Below are 19,529 nucleotides of genomic sequence, written 5' to 3' on the forward strand. Positions count from 1 at the left end.
AGGCTGCATGACTCATTGAACCGAAACTCTGTATCCATAAGACTTTAGAAAGATTTCGTTGCATTGTTTGCTTACTGATGAAACTTTGTACCCAAAGTGGTCTGGCACAAACAAAGGGACCAATGAATTCCGAATTTAATTCATGGATTTGATTTTCAGTTTCCGGTTTATCATCCACCACAGTGCTCCTCAGATGCAACTTGCTCATACAAAATTGGAACCTAGGAAACATAACAAGAGTAGCGAAGGTGCCAAGCTCTGATATGTAGTTTCAAGCTCTGAAACATAACAAGAGAACTGAAGCATCCAATTGTTTTGTCCTCAACACATCAGATCATCGTGATGGAATCGAAGCCTATCTCGCACTGTTCTCCTTGCCTTAACTCCCTGCACCAGAAACGTCGTCTGAGCTAGAATCCTGCAAGAACACGAGCACACCACCCACCATTGACAACAGGGTCCAACGTCTGACGGCTGCTGCTTGCGACACCGGCCACCGGAGCCGAAGCCGAGAACGTCGACCGGTCAAGCGCTACAAATGGAGGTTCCTGGCGTTTGGCTCGTACGCGGGGGCGCGGCCACTGTTTGAGTCGTCGACGACGTGATCGGCGAATGGCGCGCGCGACCGTAGGAGGGACCCGTCCCCTGGTCGCCGGACCGCCGGGGTTGCCGAGGCCCGAGGGGAACGGCGAGCGGTGGAGAGCTCGAGGAGGAAGAAAAGCGGGTCCGCTTCCTATTATACTCGGCGCAACGCACATGTGCGATCCGACGCCTCAGAGACAGTCCGGGGGTGGACGGTATTTCATTTACCGTCCACCCCGGACGGTCACTTAGACACCGTCCGCCCCCGGCCCCGGGTCGGGGATGCCAGTGGCCACTCGCCAGACTCGCCACCGCCCACCGGGGCACCCGGCCGACATCTTCGGCGCAACCACGCTCCCCTGGGCGCTACCTCGAGTCCCGGTGCCCAGTCACCGGCGGACGTCCCGCTGGCGCTAGCTCGTCAGCTTGCTGCCCAACGACGCCGCCCCGGCTGAGCCGCCGCGAACGGCAAGACGGTCGACGACGCCGAGAAGAGACGTATCTGGCCTCGATCCGGCGTCCATCGCCACCATCGACCATGCCGTTGCCGTCTGATGAACTTCGCCCCAAGCTGCGGCTCTCACAGGAGCAGCAGGCCTCGCGCGCGTTCGTCGGCTTTCTGCCCGACGACGCCGCGCGGCCCGGCCGCGCCCGTCGCCATGGACGCCACGCCAAGAAGGCTCGAGCCTCACACGCGCCTATCGTCCGGCGCTCCTCGGACATGTCCCTTCACCACTCTCCACAGGCCATGCCGGCGCCGCCGGCCCGCCGCAAGCTGCCGGTGCGCAGAGGTCGGTGGTCGTCGGCATTTCGCTTCGGCGGTTCGGGCTCAGGCAGTAATCCACGCTGTGCAGCCTCAGTGCCGTGGCGAGCCCCGTGGGCTCCTATGCGCTTAACGTCCTCGTCTCCGGGAGGCTCTACGGTGCCGAGGCGAGGCCGCCCGGCATCACGGCGGGGCGCTCACTGCCGGCGGCGTGGACGACAAGGCGTGAAGCGCGCGTGTGCTGCGGACATGGCGCCGTGCAGCAGCAAAGGAGCCCCATGAGATGAGCAGGGCCGGCCGGGGACGGGCTGCGGAGCCGCGAGCGGCCTGGCCTGATCGCACTCGGAGTCTCGCGAGGAAGAGGAAGGAAACGCTCTCACGTGAAGCGTCGATCTGGGCCGCACATTCTGGATCGGACGAACCCTAGGCACCCAGCCGTCCACCCGGTCGGTATCTCAAAGACCGTCCCCCTGAAATCGCCAGGCCGCCGTCTCTCCGCCGCACGCCGCGGCTCGCCCGAGCGGCGGCGAGTCCCGGAGGCCGACGGATCCCACGTACTTGTGCCTGGATACCTTGCCGCCGCACCCTTGCACCGGCGTCGTGCGCTTCCGGTGGCGCGTCCCTCTTTTTACCCCCGCCGGCGCCAGCTGCAGGCAGGCGCTCCGCCACCGCGCTCACGCGCGACGGCGAGCGATCGACGTGGACCCGGTACGCGCACCAGAACCTGCACAGTTGGGAGCTAGCGCTGCCTTGTTCGTGTTAGCTCCTGTCCAGAGAAAGGAGCTGCGGCTGAGGCTGTGCCTGTGACCCTTGCTGCCGCTTGCGCATTCGAGGTCCCCGTCCACGACGCTGCTGCTTGCGTATCCATGTTTAGGCGACAGATCGAGAAGCTTCATGGCTGCTTCTTGGTTGGGCGTACATCTAAGAAGAGGAAGCCTAATTGAAGTGGCACTGTGGCAGTCTCACTCCGACATGGCCAGGCCAGGTGGTGCCCAAAGGAGCCGGACTTAGACGAACTTAACATCGGTGGTGGCCTGCAGCCGTCGTCAGTCACAGGGGAAGAAAAAGTTGGCGAGGAGGAGGAGGCTAAATATATAGCAGCGGAATTGTATCCTGGATTTGCTATGCAGGAAAATCAAGTGACTGTGGTCCCATTCAATCTTCACCCTATTGGAACTAAATCTACCAACAGCAGGACTGAAATTTCGTCAGAAGTTGGGCATTCAGTTAGTTTCGTCAGTAACAGTGTCACTTTTAGTTTCATCAGGAATGGACACCCGATTCAGTTTCGTCAGAATTTTGAGAGCAGAGCAACAAGGCGTCGAGTGACTCAAGCTGGCGACTTCACTTCAATGCTTGAGCGCGTTTTCTTTGCTTTGCCCGACTTTAAAAAGTATTAGTCCCTTTAATCATATTGCTTAACGTAATTGCTATACTTTTCATGTTTTTTTTATACTGAGCATAATCTAGATGCAGAAATAGTATACTCTAGGCTAAATATATAGCAGTGGAATTGTATCCTGGATTTGCTATCAATGAAATCACAGCTGCTGTTCCTTGCCTATTTGATTATTGGTCTTGATTCCCTGCTCGTTCGTTTTCACTTGTTCATCTGTCATTTGGCACATTTTGGTGAAGTTAACACAATTTGTAGCTAAAACATGTGATAGAATCAAGGATAGCTGATGACAAGAACTGTCATTTTCTGTTACACATACAACCTTTTATTTCTATTTTGGTGCAGGAATTTTCTCTCGGAGGTGATGAGCTAACTGAGACCAAATTTTCCCTTGTCATTGTGTTAACAGAACAGCATGCAATGGACAATAATGTGGAGACAAAAAAAAATTTGTCAGAGCCCTAGAGGGACTCGTGGAACCGAAACTCTGTATCCAAAGACTTTAGGAAGAATTCAGTTAGTCGCATTGTTTGCTTACTGAAACTCTATATCCAAAGTTGACTGGCACAAACAAAGGGACAAATAAATTTTGAATCTCATTTATGGGTATGATTTCCAGTTCCTGGTTTATTAGCATCCATCACAGTGGCGATCAGTATTTCATTTACGGCCATGGAGTAGTATCAAGGTGTTGGGCAAAACTGAAAGCAGAGATCACTCTAGTTGCAGCACATAACCGAATTACTATCCGAGGAGCATCCGATTGTTCTGTCCTCAACATCAGATCATTGTGATGGAATCGAAAGCCTATCTCGCAGTATTATCCTTGCCTAAACTCCCTCCCTGCACCAGAAACGTCTGACCTACGAATCCTGCAAGGACACGAGCACACCACCCACCATTGACGACAGAGACCAACGTATGATGGCTGCGGCTTGCGCCACCGGCCACCGTAGCCGGGAACGTCGACCGGTCAAGCGCTACAAAGGGATGTTCCTGGCCTTGGCTCGTACGAAGGGGCGCGGCCACCGCTTGCGAATGGCGCGCGCGACCGGAGGAGGGACTCACTTGGCGGCGTCTGCGGCGGATTCGGAGACGCTTGGCCCCTGCTGGTCACGGGATCGCCGGGGTTACCGAGGCCCGAGGGGAACGGCGAGCGGTGGAGAGCTCGAGGAAGAAGAAAAGCGTCTCCCCGTTTCCTACTATACTCGGCGCAATATAATCTGAGCCGCACATGTGGGATCCGACGCCTCGGAGACAATCCGGGGGTGGACGGTATTTCATTTACCGTCCACCCCCGGACTGTATATTCAGAGTACCGTCCGCCCCCCGGGTCGCCACCGCCCACCGGGGCACCCGGCTGACATCGTCGGCGCCGCCATGAGTCCCAAAGCCATCGTCGGCAGACGTCCGGCTGTAGGAGCGCTGACGCTCGCTCGTCAGCTTGCTGCCCAGCGACGACGCCGGCCCGGCTGTGCCGCCGTGGACGGCAAGACGGTCGACGACGCCGAGCAGGAGGTCTCCGCGTGCACTCGTCGGCTTTCTGCCGGCCGACGACGCGCCGGCCTGGCTGCGCCCCTCGCCGTGGACGCCACGCCAGGGGCTAGAAGAGCACCAATCGGCCGGCGCTCCCCGGACATCTCTGGTCACCACCCGGCCATGCCGACGCCGCCGCGCGCGCGCGCCGCCTCCGGTCCTCTCCACGGCCGCCACAGCCCCTCGCACGATCGCACCTCGGCGGCGGCCATGGGCGCTCCGCCAATCAGGGCCTGTCGCGCAATGCACATGCACTGGTGGGAGGTGAAGGTGAATGCTTGCTTGGCCTTGGCGTATGGACCTGCTTGACAGCTTGAGCAGGACTGAGTTTCAGGACGCTTCATCACTCTGCTAAGAGCTTCTGTGATGCACTGCAACTCACGTTCTCTGTCCAAGCGAACTAAGTTTTGGTGCAAATCTCCTACAAATCTACTAAAAAATATTTTAAAAAATTCTGAAAAAAATTCTGAATGTGCTTCTCAGCTTACCTCATCTGTATATAAAATTTCATGGTAAATTTCATCTTACCCTAGAAGTTAAAAAAAAAGACAATTTTTTTGACAAACAGTAATGGTTCAAATGCACTCCAAATTTGTCTTTTTTTTAACTTCTAGGGTAAGATGAATTTGACTATGAAATTTTATATATAGATGAGGTAAGCTGAGAAGAATATTCAGAATTTTTTGAAATATTTTTTTAGTAGGTTTGCACGGAGTTTGCACCGGATACGTTCCCAGTGGTGATTAGGCTATGCCGAGGATTTACATCGACTGACATAGGGACTTTGTGTCATGGGAACAATGTAAAAGCAGTTTTTACTGTAGAAATCTGATTTATGGAGGCCCAGTTTTGAGGCTGAGGCCCGATTTCTTGGCTGATCTGTTGTTTTTCTCCACCAACAGCGTAGCAACGAAGACTTTACTAGTTTTATTTATCATCTAACATTGTAGTGGCTGTAGTTTAGTGGTGAGAATTCCACGTTGTGGCCGTGGAGACCTGGGCTCGAATCCCAGCAGCCACACTTTGATCTTTTTTTTTTCCTTTTCCCAGCCACTGGATTCCTTTTTATGTGTCACAAAACCCATTGATCTCCTCTAAGCTTTAAAAGTAAAAAACTCAATCCTCCCCAGTTCAGACCCCAGAGTAGCTAATCCATCATTTAACTGAAACATAGTATAAAACTTGTGGGAAAAAGTAGGTAAAAGTTTGAAATTATATTGAACAATTAAGGTAAGTAGACCGAATTCCACGTTGTGGCCGTGGAGACCTGGGCTCGAATCCCAGCAGCCACACTTTGATCTTTTTTTTTAATCCTTTTCCCAGCCACTGGATTCCTTTTTATGTGTCACAAAACCCATTGATCTCCTCTAAGCTTTAAAAGTAAAAAAACTCAATCCTCCCCAGTTCAGACCCCGAAGTAGCTAATCCATCATTTAACTGAAACATAGTATAAAACTTGTGGGAAAAAGTAGGTAAAAGTTTGAAATTATATTGAACAATTAAGGTAAGTAGACCGAATGGCTAGATTATTGAAGACAAAATTAATGTCCCAAGGTCAAAATAACTTTATATTCAAAATCAGAGCAGGTGCTAATTCTTGGACTACGGCGGGATTCCATCACGAGACACACACCTATCCTCAGCTTTACAAACTTAATCTCAATTTTCTGCCTGTACTGCTTAATCTCGGTTTTACAAACTTCTTTTCACCCTTCAGCTTATGGCAACTGCATGGATCTCCGAGCAAAGATGCAGCAGCGTTCCCAACTGCATGCCACCGAAGCTGCTAGGTTGCAATGGGAGATCGCGTCAGAGGATTGGAAGATTAGGAGCGCATGCACACAGCCCCAAAACTTATCTTTTTACTACACAAACTTCGTTTCAATTCATGGAAAATATCAAATGATCTTCAGATTATATTATAGGAACAGCTCTCATGGGATTAGGATTGTGCCAAACAACATGCCCTTGGGATTAAACATACAGCTAAGAAGCGTAGTACGATGACCCTACTACCTAAGCCTCGGCGGCCGCCGCGCCTTCTTCCTCTCCTTCTTCCTCGGCGCCGGCGGCGAGGACGGCCTCGAGCGTGATGACGACCCTGGACATGGAGGGCCGGACCTTGGGGTTCTGGCTGAGGCAGTCGTAGGCGAGGCGGGCCACGCGGCCCAGGCCCCGCGTCGGGCCGCCCATCCGCCGGTCCAGGATCCGCTCCAGCTTCTTGGGCCGGATCAGGATGGGCCGCGCCCAGTCCACCAGGCTGCCCTCGCGCCCCCCCGCGCGGCTCGGCTCCATGGCGCGCCGCCCCACCAGCATCTCCAGCAGCACCACGCCGAAGCCGTACACGTCGCTCATCACCGTCAGGTGCCCTGCACGCACGAGCCCGGCCGGCGGTGTCAGTCGGCGAGCAGCGCCGGCGGCGGCGGACGGCGGGGGTATGTACATGTACCTACCGGTGGCCATGTACTCCGGCGCGGCGTAGCCGTAGGTGCCCATGACCCTGGTGGAGACGTGCGTGGCGCCGCCCATGGGCCCCGCCTTGGCGAGCCCGAAATCCGACAGCTTGGCGTTGAAATCCTGCAGCCAAGAGCAGAAAGGATCCTCTGATTTAATTTCATTATTGTTGTTTTTTTTAAAAAAGTAATTTGATTTCGTTCGATCGACGACGAACGAATTATTAGTTTACCGCGTCGAGCAAGATGTTGGAGGTCTTGAAGTCCCGGTAGATGATGGGGCGCTCGGCGCCGTGGAGGAAGGAGAGGCCCCTGGCGACGTCGAGCGCGATGGCCACCCGCATCGTCCAAGACAGGGTGCAGGAGCGCCGGAACAGGTGGTGCTCCAGGCTGCCCTTGGCCATGAACTCGTACACCAGCAGCCGGTGGTCGTCCTCGCAGCAGTAGCCGATGAGCTCCACCAGGTTCGGGTGGCTGTACTGCCCGAGGTAGCTCACCTCCGTCTGCCCGAGATTGAAGAAGACGCATGCAAATGCAAATTAAAAAAAAAAAGGAAAAGAAAGATAATTAAAGAACACTACTGGTACTGACTGACAGACCAGCCACTCCCTGTCTCCCTGGAGGCCCTCCGGGTTGAGCTCCTTGACGGCGACCTCGGTGGGCGCGAAGCCCTTGCAGACGGCGTCGTCGATGAACCCTCGGTAGACGACGCCGAAGCCGCCCTCGCCGACGATCTGGCCGGGGTTGAAGTCGCCGGTGGCCAGCCTGAGGTCCTCGTACGTGAAGAGCTTGAGGAACCCGTACGCCGACATCGTCCGGAACTCCTCCACGTCCTTGGGCACCGCCAGCGTCCCCTCCGACACCACCTTCCTCAGCTTCGGCGGGGACGCCGGCGGCGCCTCAGCAACTGCAGATCATTTATTTGCGCCATGGGCGATGAAAATAATTAATCGATTCATCCAAGCACATCAACAAAGAAAATACATACTACAAGATGATCAATTAATTCATGGCACCTCGGCGGCGGGACGACGACGGCCGCGACGGCCGGATGTCGCCGCAGCTGGGGAGGATCCACCGATGCATCTTCTGGAAGAGCGGTGGCAGGCTGCTGATCATCCAGCAGGATGATGATGATGCGTTCGATCTCTCCGGCCGGGCGGTGGCGAGGGCGGCCGACCGACGGCGGCCTCCGACCACGCGCCGGGGAGAGAGATGGTGGGTGGGGTCGAGGGAGGGAGGAGCGAGGCGGGTCCAGAGCGAGATGAATACGACCGGAGGGAGGCGACGGGAGGAATGGTCGGAGCAGGGAGCTTCCTTGCTTTTGGGTGGCCAGCGCCCCGGCTGCCTGCATGCCTTAATTTGGCGTGCGACGCGGCGCATTATGCAGAGCCACGCGTCTGCTGCGCCCGTGCTGGTCATGCTTCAGGCCGTCTGCCGGCGCCGCCGCTCTGACGACGACATGCACGCCAAGCTGCTGGGCATTCCTTCCTACTGGTGATGTTGATGACAATATTCAATATCAGGTGTAAATGTAAGAGTAAATTGATCCAAAATATATATATTTGCACAAATTCAATCTCAAGGTTAGCCGGCCGTTCAAGTTGCAGCTTGTTGCAAATGCCGCTTGTTGCAGATGCCGGGAGCGATGCCCGCCCGTTAGTCCTGGGCAAAATTAATTGAGAATCAAGAACCGAACTGAAATAATTGAGAATCGTTCTCGAAAATGAGAAATTCGGTTCTCTGTTCGATTACTATTTTCCAAGAACCGAAATAATCTGGTTCTTTTGGTTTCTAATCTTGGTTAATCAAAAGAACCGAACCAGCCCATATGAGGAGAGGAGGCGGCCCAACCATAGCCCATCAGCCTTGAACCCTAGTCAGCCAGAGCAAGCTGCGGCTCGCCCATTCCGCCTCCGCCCTCCACCGCTCCCTCTCCAAAGCTACGTCCTTCACCCTCTGCCTAGGACCCGGGCCCTACGACCACCGCCTGAGCCCGCCTCCCGCCTCTCCCCTCCCACGGCTAGCCTGGAGGCCGGCGTCGCCGCCGTTGGCTGCCCGCGGCCGGGCCTAAGGTCTGCGCCGCCAGCCTACCCCACTGCTTCCTGAGCCCGACCGGCCGCCGCGGCCACTACAAGGGCCGCACGGAGGATCCTCGATAGCATCTCGCTGCCTGCTCCTCCTCCCTCTTTGGCTCCGCCGCGCACCACCCCTACTCCAAGCACGGCACAGGGCCCCGCGGAGGATCCCCCATTAGGGATGGCAACGGGTCGGGTAAAGTGCGGGTAGAGCAAATATCCGCCCGCGACAATATCTGAAACTATAAGACATACCCGTACCCGCGAAGTCTGTCGGGTAAAATTTTATACCCGTACTCATACCCACCGGGTACGGGTCGGGTTTCGGGTACCCATCGGATATTTTAATAATAGCATAAATAACATATCATTTGGTTGTATTGACTACCATATTTTGAATTTATCATCCATATAAGCGAACGCAAAGCATTAGTAGAAGTAAACGGATCATCTTGCACCATTTTTTTTTCGTATTTTCAACATCTATTTTGTAGTTGTATGTAAGTACATGCGTTCAATTCTAGTTATGTATTTCATCTAAAAAAATGTAACAATGATCATACGCTTCACTACAAATAATAAGCAAAATGTCAATATCATTTTCACATCTATTAGTTCACACAATCTCACTATCCGTTTATTTAGTTCATACAATCACAAGAAAATGAGACATAAAATTTGTGAATGATATGAGTTCACTATATTATTATTTGTATTTCGGGTACCCGTCGGATACCCGCGGGTAAAAAATTACCCGCGGGTGAAATTTTATACCCATACCCATACATGTGGGTAAAAATTCATACCCACACCCTCACCCGTCGGGTCGAGTACCCGCGAGTTCCCGCACCCGCGGTAAAATTGCCATCCCTATCAACCATGGCGCCTCCACCTCACTGCCGCCTGCTCCTTCGTCTCCGGCCCCGCCGTGCGCTGTACTGCTCAAGCCCGACCTCCACGGCTCCACCTAACCCTAGCTCTGCACTAAGTCTGCTCTGCGTTCGATTTCTTCGAGTAGAACCTGAATCGAATCGAACTAACTGAAATCGAAGTTGCTCGGTTCTCGATTCTGAAAAGAATGGAGATTCTCAATTTTTTTTAGGAACCGACCCTCTCTAGGAACCGATGGGTTCTCATTTTCTCTGAATGCCCAGCCCGCTGACCGTGAGCGTGTGACTTTTGTTTCCAAAAACAAACTGCTGCAGTGAATTTTCCTGCTGGGCTGGGCTGGCTCTTGACATTTGTTTGGCTGGGCCCAGGAAGCGCTGATCAAGCCCAGAATGAACTGGAGCAACTCCTAACCTGAAATTCTCGACCCAAAAAAAAAAAAGAAGAAGAAGAAAATGAAGCACGTGGTAAGGAAGGTTCCCGAGACATCGGGACGGAAAACTTGAAAGCGTCAAAACAGCCCGGGAGAGTGCTCGCACTGCTCGCGGCGGGCCGGACGCGAACTCTCCTGAAGCAGCGACCAACCCAAACCAAACTGCCGGAAGGAGCAAAGGCGATTCTCCGCCGCCTCGGGTCCGCAGCTAGCGCGAGAGATGGAGGAGACTGCGACGGCGACGGCGACGGCGGCGGCGGAGTCTGCGGCGGAGAAGGCGACGTCGTACAGGTACTGGGTGCGGGAGGCGACGGGCGACGCGGCGCCGCTACCCGCGCCCCGCAAGCTCGACGCCGCCGACCTCGCGGCCAACCCTGCGCCGGCCACCCTCGGCTCCGTCTGGAACCAGGTCCGCCTCGTGCCTTCGCCTCGCGTCAACCCTTGCACCTTTTTTTGTTTTTTTTTTAAACGTCAACCCTTGCACCTGGTGTAGCTGATGGAGAAACGGGGGAAAGAATTGTTTTTTTTTTCATGTACGTATAGTGACAGAGAAGCTTGACTAGATTGACTTGTCTTTGGACTTGCCCTGCTTATTAGAAAAGGTGCGGAATCGCTGTAGGAATCGATTCATTAGTAGTCAGTAGATTATAAATCAATCGTCTTGCTGCTTCCTGCAATCTATGACAACTCCCAGTAGTGTAACAAGAACCTGACTCCCAAGGCGATTGCATCTGAGAAGTTCAGACGCACAGAACGCCTCAGAACTTCTCTTCCGTTAGTCCCATTTCGACTTGATGCGAGAATTCATCTGATAAACGCCTTGTGGCACACGATTGGTTTCAGAACATCGTTTCCTCTGTTCAAGTATGAATGAAATTCAATCGTTGCATGCTCATTTCTCCTCTTCAGTTCTTATAGCTTCTATGGAATTGCTTGGTTTTAGCATTGGCAGCAATGTATATCAAGTTATCAACTAAGTTTTGCTGTGCTGTTTGCAGGCTGGCACCTGGGAGGAAAAGAACCTGAATTCATGGGCCAATAGTAGGATAAAGGTGAGACACCTGCCCATATTATTATTTTCTTTTTCGATTTTCATCTGAGCAGTCTTTGATACTACTCAACTACAGGATTTACTGGGGTCTTTAGATCCTTTGGAATTCTCTACTGGCAAGGCTTCTGTTTATGAAGTATCCAGATGCTCAGGCGATGTGAGTACTTAGTACCATCTTTCACAGAATCATTTGATTTTTCATTCAAAAACGTTCAATGGTGGAGAATGATTCTTGTTATTTTGTCAGCTAAGTTTATGTGGTATGCGATTACCTCTTATAGTCTAGCACTCTAGTATTTATATAAGGTAGCTTTTTTATAAACTTTAATGCGATTCTTACAAATATAAGGTGTCCTTTAATATAAACAAGGAATCTGTCAAATGATGATAAAGTTAATAACCTTCAAAGGATTTGGACAGGAAAAGAAGAATATTATATTATTATTATATATGTGAGAAACAAGATATTTTTTTATGATTTCTAAGCTTAATCTTTTAGACATCCCTCAGGGTTCACCCTCTTCATGTTAATTTTGGTAAAGTTTTCCACCTTAACAGGTTGTTTGTGGGTTAACAAGTATGTGACTTTGTCACTAATTTTACTATTATTTTTTGAGTTGTAAACTTGTAATTGACATATTGCCAATGTGGACACTGAATATTACAGAAAGAAGTAAGAACTGATGAGTACCTAAACATGCGCTAGCTTCCATCAATAGTAGCTCAGCCAAGTAAATAACAAAAAGGTGGACAAGCATTGGATATTTTTATAATTAGCAATGTTATTCGTCATTAAGATTCACAAGCTTTTGGCCCTTTTTCCCGTCCATGAATGGAGAATTAGGTGGACATTCAATTTAGCTCTATTGGATTTTTTTTTTAATTTCTCCCTAGTCAAACAGCAAAAATCTATAGGCTTATGGAGGGCTATTTTCTTTTCTCTATTTTGATGATCGAGCGATGACTTCTATTGTTTTAACCTTTCTCTCATGGGGTTGCATCTAAGCCAGCGGTGAGGAAATTTGTCTCTACTGGCTCCAGATATTGGTAGATGGAGTCAGATGTATGCTGTGGGTCATTTTGTCCCTTAAATTGTAGTGCATATGCTTCAATAACCACAATCTTGGTTATTTGGCAGGCGTTCTTAGTCACAGTTCGCAATAAGAAGAGAGTGGGCTATACTTATGAACTGAGCTTGAAATTCAAAGGTGATTTTGTTTTTAAAAATTTCTGAGTTATTCATCAAGATTACCTTCCTTTACTGAAACATCACTTGTGGCTGTGTTTTTCAGGTGAATGGTTAATTGAGGAAGAAAACAAGAAGGTCAAGGGTCACCTGGAGATTCCTGAATTTTCGTTTGGCGAGCTTGAAGACTTGGAGGTAAAACACTGTTTTGCTTTGAGTTTCTGTCACTTTGACTTTGAGGGGTAACTTGATCCATCCCTTCGAAATAACAATTTCAGAAAGACACATTCTTGTATCCATGATGGATCAGGAAATGGCACAATCGGATGCATATTGATTGATTTTATTTTATTTTTTGCTGCCTCTATCATAGTGGTTCACGATATATTTTTTGTGTGTATTTTCCTGTCAGGTAAATGTAAGGTTGAGCGAAGACAAGGATATCTCATCTGACATCAAAGCGCAGATTTGCAAGGATATGAAGTCCTTCCTTGCACCTATTCAGGAGAAACTGCGCGAGTTCGAAAAGGAGCTGAAAGATAGATAGCGAGCTGGGTAGAAGGGCAAGTGACGCTTGCGCTGTTTGCCCTTTCGAAATTACGAATCCATTCATTCATGAAACTGTTTAGCCGCACTGGATATGCAATGTACGGTTGGCATCGTTGATCTGGAGTACACGGTCGTTGTCCGTGCTTGTAATTCTGTTGAGTTTCAGGTCCGTGTGGACGGAGACTCTGTAACCTGTATGACTGGTTTTGTTCCGAGAGCCAAGTTTCGTGCGTGGAAGGGAAACTGGAAGTGTTGCTGGACCGAACGACTGCATCTGTCTGTCCTTTCACCAGTCAGTTAAGCCCACGGATCCCTGTGAATGCATTGGGCTTCGGCCCAATCACACCAAGAAACTCGAAGCTCATGTTCCACGCATCATGAGCCTCTCTCTAGCCCTTTAGTTATCATCGTCAGGTACAGAAACTGACAGATGCTTTGGGTGTGTGGGCTACGCTGTTCCAAATCCATGGACAGTGGGTGAGTGAGGGGGCCCGCAGGATCGATCGGATTAAACAAAGCGGGGAAGCTGATCCATCCGTAACAAGTGTCATCGTCACCAGCAACTCCTCCGAGCCTGTTGTGCTGCTGTATGGAATTCCCCATTCCTTTTCAGGTTTTCTTGGCGTCGCCGTCAGCCGAGGCGGGACGAGGACGGGTGGCTGGCCGCGGTCGGCGCGTCGCCCTCGCGCAGTCGCGCGCGCTCCCTAGTTGCGACTTGCGAGTCGCGGGTCCTGTCCTCCTCGGCGGCGAAATTGATTCTGTTGTGGTCAGGGTGACGTCCCGTCCCACGTGAACAGGGCCCCACTTACTCCACGACCAAAAGAAGAAGAAAAAAGGATACACACAGCAGATGAATACCTTTTCAAAAAAAAAGCAGATGAATTTGTCCAAGTGGCCCGGTGCCTCGACCTCGATTGGTTTGCAACGGAGGAGGAGAATTGGCAGGCGTTTCGGAGGGAGCCGTGAAACCGCGGTGGTTGTCGGCTTGTCGCTCTCGCTCTTGGCCTAGCTGCTGCTCCTCCACTACAATGAGCAAGGAAGTAGTGGGCGGCGGCGGCGGCAGGACGCCCGCGACGCGACGCGACGAACCGCGAGGGCGGGTGCGCGAGGGGCAGCAGCGTTTCAGCTCCGCGGGAGGCCTCCCGGGCCCGGCGTCGCCGTCGACGCGCGACCGGACCAGCTGCCAACAGGGACCCGTGTATGCGGTTGCAACGCATCGCGTCGCGCCTGGCCTAGTGGCCTGGCACAGGCCATCAGTCCATCACCCATGGTGCTCTGCTGTGCTCCTCCTGCTCCCACGGCTGCCGCGGCGGTTTCTCTCCCCGTCGCGTCCAGCTTTTGGGGGAAAGCGACCCGACCCGACCCGATCGTACCCATGATTGGTTTGAGACCTGAGATTCGCCTGGATATACTTAGATACCATTCCGATCGAATAATCAACGCCTGACGCGAGGCTGATGGAGGATCAGATTCAGATCAGGTGTGGAGATCAATGCTCTACTCGCCTAGCAGCTACCTTGTGAGGCTGTGTCTGTCATTGGACCCGACGGACATCCGACGGTACTCGCCGATCCAGATCTGCAAGAGCAATGGCATGGTTGGCGGAGAGCTGGCCGAGAATCTACATTGAGCAAGAGAAGGCAACGGGTGACTCGCCATGCGCCCGCTTAAGCCAGCGCCAGCGAGGAGACTCTCACCCAGTTCGGCTGGTGGACAGCCTCCAGCTTCTACAGTATTTCCTTCTCACACAATTCCAGCTCCAGCCTCCAGCCACCAGCCAGGCAACAGTGTTTTTCTCTCACACAACTCCAGCTCCAGCCTCCAGCTCCAGCTTGCCGAACGGGGTGTCTGTCTCTGCTGCTATTGGCTGGGCTAGTAGGGTCCACCACATGATGGCGTGCCTCCCATTCGACTCGCAGCGGAACTATTAGCCATGCTCTAAACCTTGACGCTCCCTGATTCACGCAGCAGCTCTCGCGCCTGCGCTTCGGCCACGTCAGCACCGCGCGACACGTGCACTTCATCATCTTCTTTGGTTGCGACGCACAATGCGAAACCTCCTGTTTATCGTCAGCGAAGCGAATGGCGACGGCGGTCTGAGCTGAAAGCATGTCAGCTAGCTCGACGCACACGACGACGGGTACCCGCTGCCACGGGCAGGTCTGGATCGTCCCTGTAACATTCCGGGTTGAAAAATTTAAATTTCGGAAGCTCCGGATTCAAAAACCGAAACTTCCGGTTTTACTCTGCTCCGGTTGGCAGAGCACGAATCACGGCGCGCCGCCCGTCACCACCGCCGCCGGCCATCCTCGTTCCACGCGTCGGCGATCCTCGTTCCGCGTGTGCGTTCTTATCCATCCGCTCGCCATCTCCTCGCCCTTCTAGACCCGCCCCTTTGACCAAACCCTAGCTCCTTCCCCGTCCCCCATTGCTGTCGCCGTCCGAGCTCCGCCCTCGCCGTCGATTCGTCGTCTCCGGTGAGCCGTGGCTCGATTCCTCACGTGGGGAGCATCTTCTCCTTCTCCTCGCTCGATTCCCTTCCTTACCCGCCCTCTTCATTCACCGTACAGAGCCCCCGGCGAGCTACTCCGCCCGCCGCCGCTCCTCTCCGTCGCGCCGCCGCCTCGTCGCCGTTCCTCGCCGTCTGCCGCCGGGGTGAGCTTCGCCTTGCTGTGGAACACCCCGTGCGCGCCTCCTTCGGCCCTCTCCGGCCCTGCTCTGTCACCGGAACACGGCCGTGCCGCCGCTGCGCCATGCTCGCCGTGTCGAAGTCGAGTCACGGACGGTCCAGCTCTTTGGAGTGGACAGTCCTCCAGTGACCGGCTGAAACCGGAACCGCCGGTTTAGAAACCGGAACTTCCGGTTTTGGCCTAACAAGTGCTAAAACCGGAACCTCCGGTTTTGAAACCGGAACCTCCGGTTTACAATTCCGGAACCTCCGGTTTTGTCAGGATTGCATATCCAAAATGTTATTTCATGTATATCTTTTCACGCATATCATTTCATGCAGTTTATTTTATGCATAAGTATAGCATCGCACTAATGCATGCATTTCATTCATGCATTATAGTGACCGAACCATCGGAGGTCGAACCCGTGGAGCCCACCGAGTCCGTTGAGCTCGAGCCTGGAGTCCCGTTCGCGGTCGAGCCTGGAGCTAGCCGAGGCAAGCAGCTAAGCATAATTCCTTGCACCTATTTAATCTGAGTTAGTTAGTTATCTCATCGGGTAATGTTGGGTTATATAGTATGTAGGTATTGCATTCTTGTACCCAATTTCATGCATTGTTCTTCCTTGATTTGTTACTCATGTCCTTGTCACTTGTTAGTCAGTTAATTACTTAACTTGACTAGATGTTTAACTCTGCTTAGAATACTTATATCGCTTGCTAGAAAGGAGTGTCTTGTAGTATCACACTTACTGGTTATCCTTGTTGCACCGGTTCGGCTTGGTGGTAAGAGTTTGGTAGTATCGAGATTCGAGCGGAATAGTAGGGCCTAGAGAATGAAGTCACATGGGCATAATCCGCTTGGATTGATTAAGGACCGAGTTGATGACGTTGGTTTTGAGCACCTTTCCGTGCTACCACATATCTAATATAATGGTACGGATGAGCCAATTACCTTCTTTTACTTGATCATTGGGGCCTGGTCCCAGATACGTGGCCAAGGGCTATGCAGGGAGGCTTAGTGTGTCCCCGGGTGGAACTATGTATAGGAAAGTTTAGAGATGTCCCCGGTGGAACTAAGTCTCCACGCGCAAGCTGGGCGTACCCTCAATGGTTGAGCCTTGTTGGGAATGGTTGACGTGAGTACCCCTTGCCCAACGTGATCGGTTGGGTGAGTCGCATGGTCCTCGCGTCGTGTGGGTAAAGTAGTACACCATTGTAAGGTTTGAATCAATTCGAATTGCCGCGCTCTCGGTTATGAGCACGCTCTTTATCCCATGAACTCCTCGTAGAAGTGCGGACATGTTGGAGTGGGTTTTAGTAACTCGGGAATAACTATGTTATTCTTAATATGTTTCACTAAAATTTAATGGGGGTTCGGGCAACATTAATTATTTTTGCTAGGTGTTAGTTTAGAGAGCTCATGCTTATGTAATAATTATTTAATCTTAAAGTTTTTATTTGAGCCTTTGCATGATCCTTATTTATTTAATCGCGTAAGTCTTGCGAGTACCTTTGTACTCAGGGTGCTTCTAACCCTAGTTGCAGGTCAACCGGAAGTGGTGTTCGGCCACTTCTACCCCGCCGTTCTAAGTATGGGGAGGAGTAGGTCGTTGAGGCTGGGATGATGTCCTTGAGCAAGACATCATCATCATAGTAGGTTTTATCGTAATCGAGCTCCGTGAGAGCATGTAAATATAATAATCTTTAAATTTCTGAATAATATTGTTTTTTGAACCCGAGGCTTGTAATGGAGATTAGTTTGAACCTTTCTATGTTGAGCTTGTAATATTAAGTTTCGAACTCTGGTAATGTAAAAACTGCTATTTGTGGTTCTTTTGTGATGTATTTGATTGTAAATGATATGTGTATATGTTGATTCTGGGTGTATGTTGGAGCACATACTGGGACTATCGGATTTGATATTATTTTGGATGAATGACGTGTCGGTTATTCGTGTCTAACACGTGGCACGCTCTCCGGCAAGCACGTGTTAACTCTTATCTGAATGATAATGACCGACGGTTCGTTTAAAATAATGTTAAATTGGACGGTTCTCGAAACAGGTATCCCCTCCGGCCGCGGGCCCGCGCGAGCTCGACCGGGCCTGTGGCCTCTGGGACCTCTGGGTGGCAGGCAGGCAGCGGCGGCGACTTCTCGCTTGGGCAGCTGAGGGGGACGGACTGACCCTGACGTGCTTGCGCGATATGCCGCCGCATTCGGCATATTCCACCTCCCCTCCCGGCGTCCGGCGGACGGCGACGCCTCAAAAGGCCCAGACGGCGACAGCAGATGGCGGCCGCGACGGACGAGATGCGGGCATTCACCTCGCCGAAATGGCAACTTGCGATGGGCGACCTGGCCGCCAGGTGAAGAAACAAAGGGTGCTAACGGAGGAAAAAGCTTATAGTTTGGATGCAGATCGACAAGAACAAGATAAGAGCAGCAGGTCGTAAAGAGTGGAGAAATCAAGATACGCGCACATAGCCCGCACGCGCCTTTCTGAACAAACTAGGGCGCACTTGCAGATGATAATGGTGGCGCTTAAGCCAAACAATCAAGGGCTATCATTGGTAAGGGGAGAACAAAAAGAAAAGGAGGATTCAGGGAACCATGTCTCTGTCCTGTCCAACAAACAAATGCGAGGCCGAAGTTTTCACCTGAATCCTCAAGTGAAGTCCTTTCCGTTCTCTACTGCTTTCACTGTGTACTCATGTCCGATCGGCTGTGGACAGTGCAGTGGATCACAAGGCTAGCTATGTTAGATGTGCAGGATCATCTAGCCTAGCAAGGAATCACAAAATTAAGATGGAATGTTAAACATACCTTGATTACTTGAGCATCTCATTTTTCTTTTTTGCTGTTCTTGCTTCTAGTGCTAAAATTAAGTAGAGAAGGCAGTCCACCTGTGATTTTTTGTGATTAGCTGAGATTGGGCAGCTAGGTTTTTTAGAGGAGAGGCTAAAACGTAGAGCTTTATGTCCATAAGGACTCTCCTATTTATATTCACAACATCACAGGTGGGACGGCACCTTTCAAGGACCTTTTAGTGCCCTCCAATCAAGAGCTCAAGTCTAATTTGGACTTATTCATTAGCAGCTACTCCCTCCGTTCGGAAATGATCTACATATTTTGACTAGAGAAAGTCATTCGAAGTAAAGTTTGACTTATTAATCACTCTTAGAATATAATGTCAATTACGAATAACTCAATGTCATCTCAAAACCTCTTTGAATACATATGTATTGACATAAATTTTATAAACTAATTATACATATAATTTAACTAATTATTAGTCAAAGTTTATAAAGTTTGACTTTCTCTAGTCAAAATATGTAGATCATTTCCGAACGGAGGGAGTATTGATTAGCTATGATATTTTCTAAATACTAACATCATCGCTGACATGATCAACCCAACATTCTCCCCATTGATCATAAAGCTTAAATTTATAAGTTTACTTTTTTTAACAAAATAACATACCAAGATAAAAGAATTACAATGGTCAATTATATGTACCATTGAACCCAGTTACTATAGCATGACACCTCATACCAAATGAACTTCTTTAACTTAGGAGCTCCAAAACTTACTCTTTATCGTTATACAAAACTTACGAATTCATTTCTCAAAAGACGGTATACCAGACCAATCAATCACTGCAGTCAATTAAGTACCACAGGACTAAGTGACCATGGTTCCCGTTCAAAATCAAAATGATTCCTCTTAGGCTTATGGGGAGATGGTGCTACAATAGTCCCAGAGTGCAGTTTGTTTTCATATACATACATATATTCTTATGAACTTTATGTGCGCACTTCAAATTTGAAAATCAAACATATTCCAGAATCATAATTTGTCCCTGAATAATAGGCTGCCATTTTAATCTTTATGCCGGCAATATTGTGAAGGCAAGCCTCTTAAATCATAATATGATGCTTAG

General features: G+C 50.9%; 2 protein-coding genes and 1 non-coding gene across 4 annotated transcripts; 2 read left to right on the top strand and 1 right to left on the bottom strand.

Moving 5' to 3' along the window:
- Window positions 1-5,229: 5,229 nt before the first annotated feature.
- Window positions 5,230-5,301, top strand: TRNAH-GUG. The gene has a single exon. It is a non-coding gene; the product is annotated as a tRNA-His (tRNA).
- Window positions 5,302-6,133: 832 nt separating this feature from the next.
- LOC120704406 (probable serine/threonine-protein kinase PBL17) lies at window positions 6,134-18,548 on the bottom strand. Of its 2 annotated transcripts, none has more exons than XM_039988778.1 (7): window positions 18,413-18,548; window positions 18,247-18,311; window positions 7,750-8,227; window positions 7,333-7,640; window positions 6,967-7,236; window positions 6,734-6,857; window positions 6,134-6,649 (listed from the first exon to the last, which is right to left on the bottom strand). In XM_039988778.1, exons 3-7 carry the CDS (start codon window positions 8,153-8,155, stop codon window positions 6,297-6,299), a joined length of 1,461 nt encoding a protein of 486 aa, XP_039844712.1. In that variant the 5' UTR covers window positions 8,156-8,227; window positions 18,247-18,311; window positions 18,413-18,548; the 3' UTR covers window positions 6,134-6,296. The 2 variants fall into 2 exon arrangements, with proteins under 2 accessions (XP_039844712.1, XP_039844711.1); XM_039988777.1 differs by having other exon boundaries at window positions 7,750-8,398.
- LOC120704407 lies at window positions 10,192-13,183 on the top strand. Its single transcript, XM_039988779.1, has 6 exons — window positions 10,192-10,541; window positions 11,131-11,184; window positions 11,260-11,340; window positions 12,322-12,391; window positions 12,476-12,564; window positions 12,782-13,183. The coding sequence occupies exons 1-6, from the start codon at window positions 10,353-10,355 to the stop codon at window positions 12,914-12,916; spliced, it is 618 nt and encodes a 205-aa protein (XP_039844713.1). The 5' UTR covers window positions 10,192-10,352; the 3' UTR covers window positions 12,917-13,183.
- Window positions 18,549-19,529: the final 981 nt, after the last annotated feature.

This window comes from Panicum virgatum, chromosome 4K (assembly GCF_016808335.1).
Source record: "Panicum virgatum strain AP13 chromosome 4K, P.virgatum_v5, whole genome shotgun sequence".
NCBI lineage: Eukaryota > Viridiplantae > Streptophyta > Magnoliopsida > Poales > Poaceae > Panicum > Panicum virgatum.

Coding starts and splice junctions, on each gene's coding strand:
- LOC120704406 (XM_039988778.1), bottom strand. CDS start 8,155: ATGACCAGCACGGGCGCAGCAGACGCGTGGCTCTGCATAATGCGCCGC. Junction 7,237..7,332: donor AGGGAGACAGGGAGTGGCTG/GTCTGTCAGTCA, acceptor AATCTCGGGCAG/ACGGAGGTGAGCTACCTCGG. Junction 6,858..6,966: donor CCAACATCTTGCTCGACGCG/GTAAACTAATAA, acceptor TCTTGGCTGCAG/GATTTCAACGCCAAGCTGTC.
- LOC120704407 (XM_039988779.1), top strand. CDS start 10,353: ATGGAGGAGACTGCGACGGCGACGGCGACGGCGGCGGCGGAGTCTGCG. Junction 10,542..11,130: donor TCGGCTCCGTCTGGAACCAG/GTCCGCCTCGTG, acceptor TGCTGTTTGCAG/GCTGGCACCTGGGAGGAAAA. Junction 11,341..12,321: donor TATCCAGATGCTCAGGCGAT/GTGAGTACTTAG, acceptor GTTATTTGGCAG/GCGTTCTTAGTCACAGTTCG.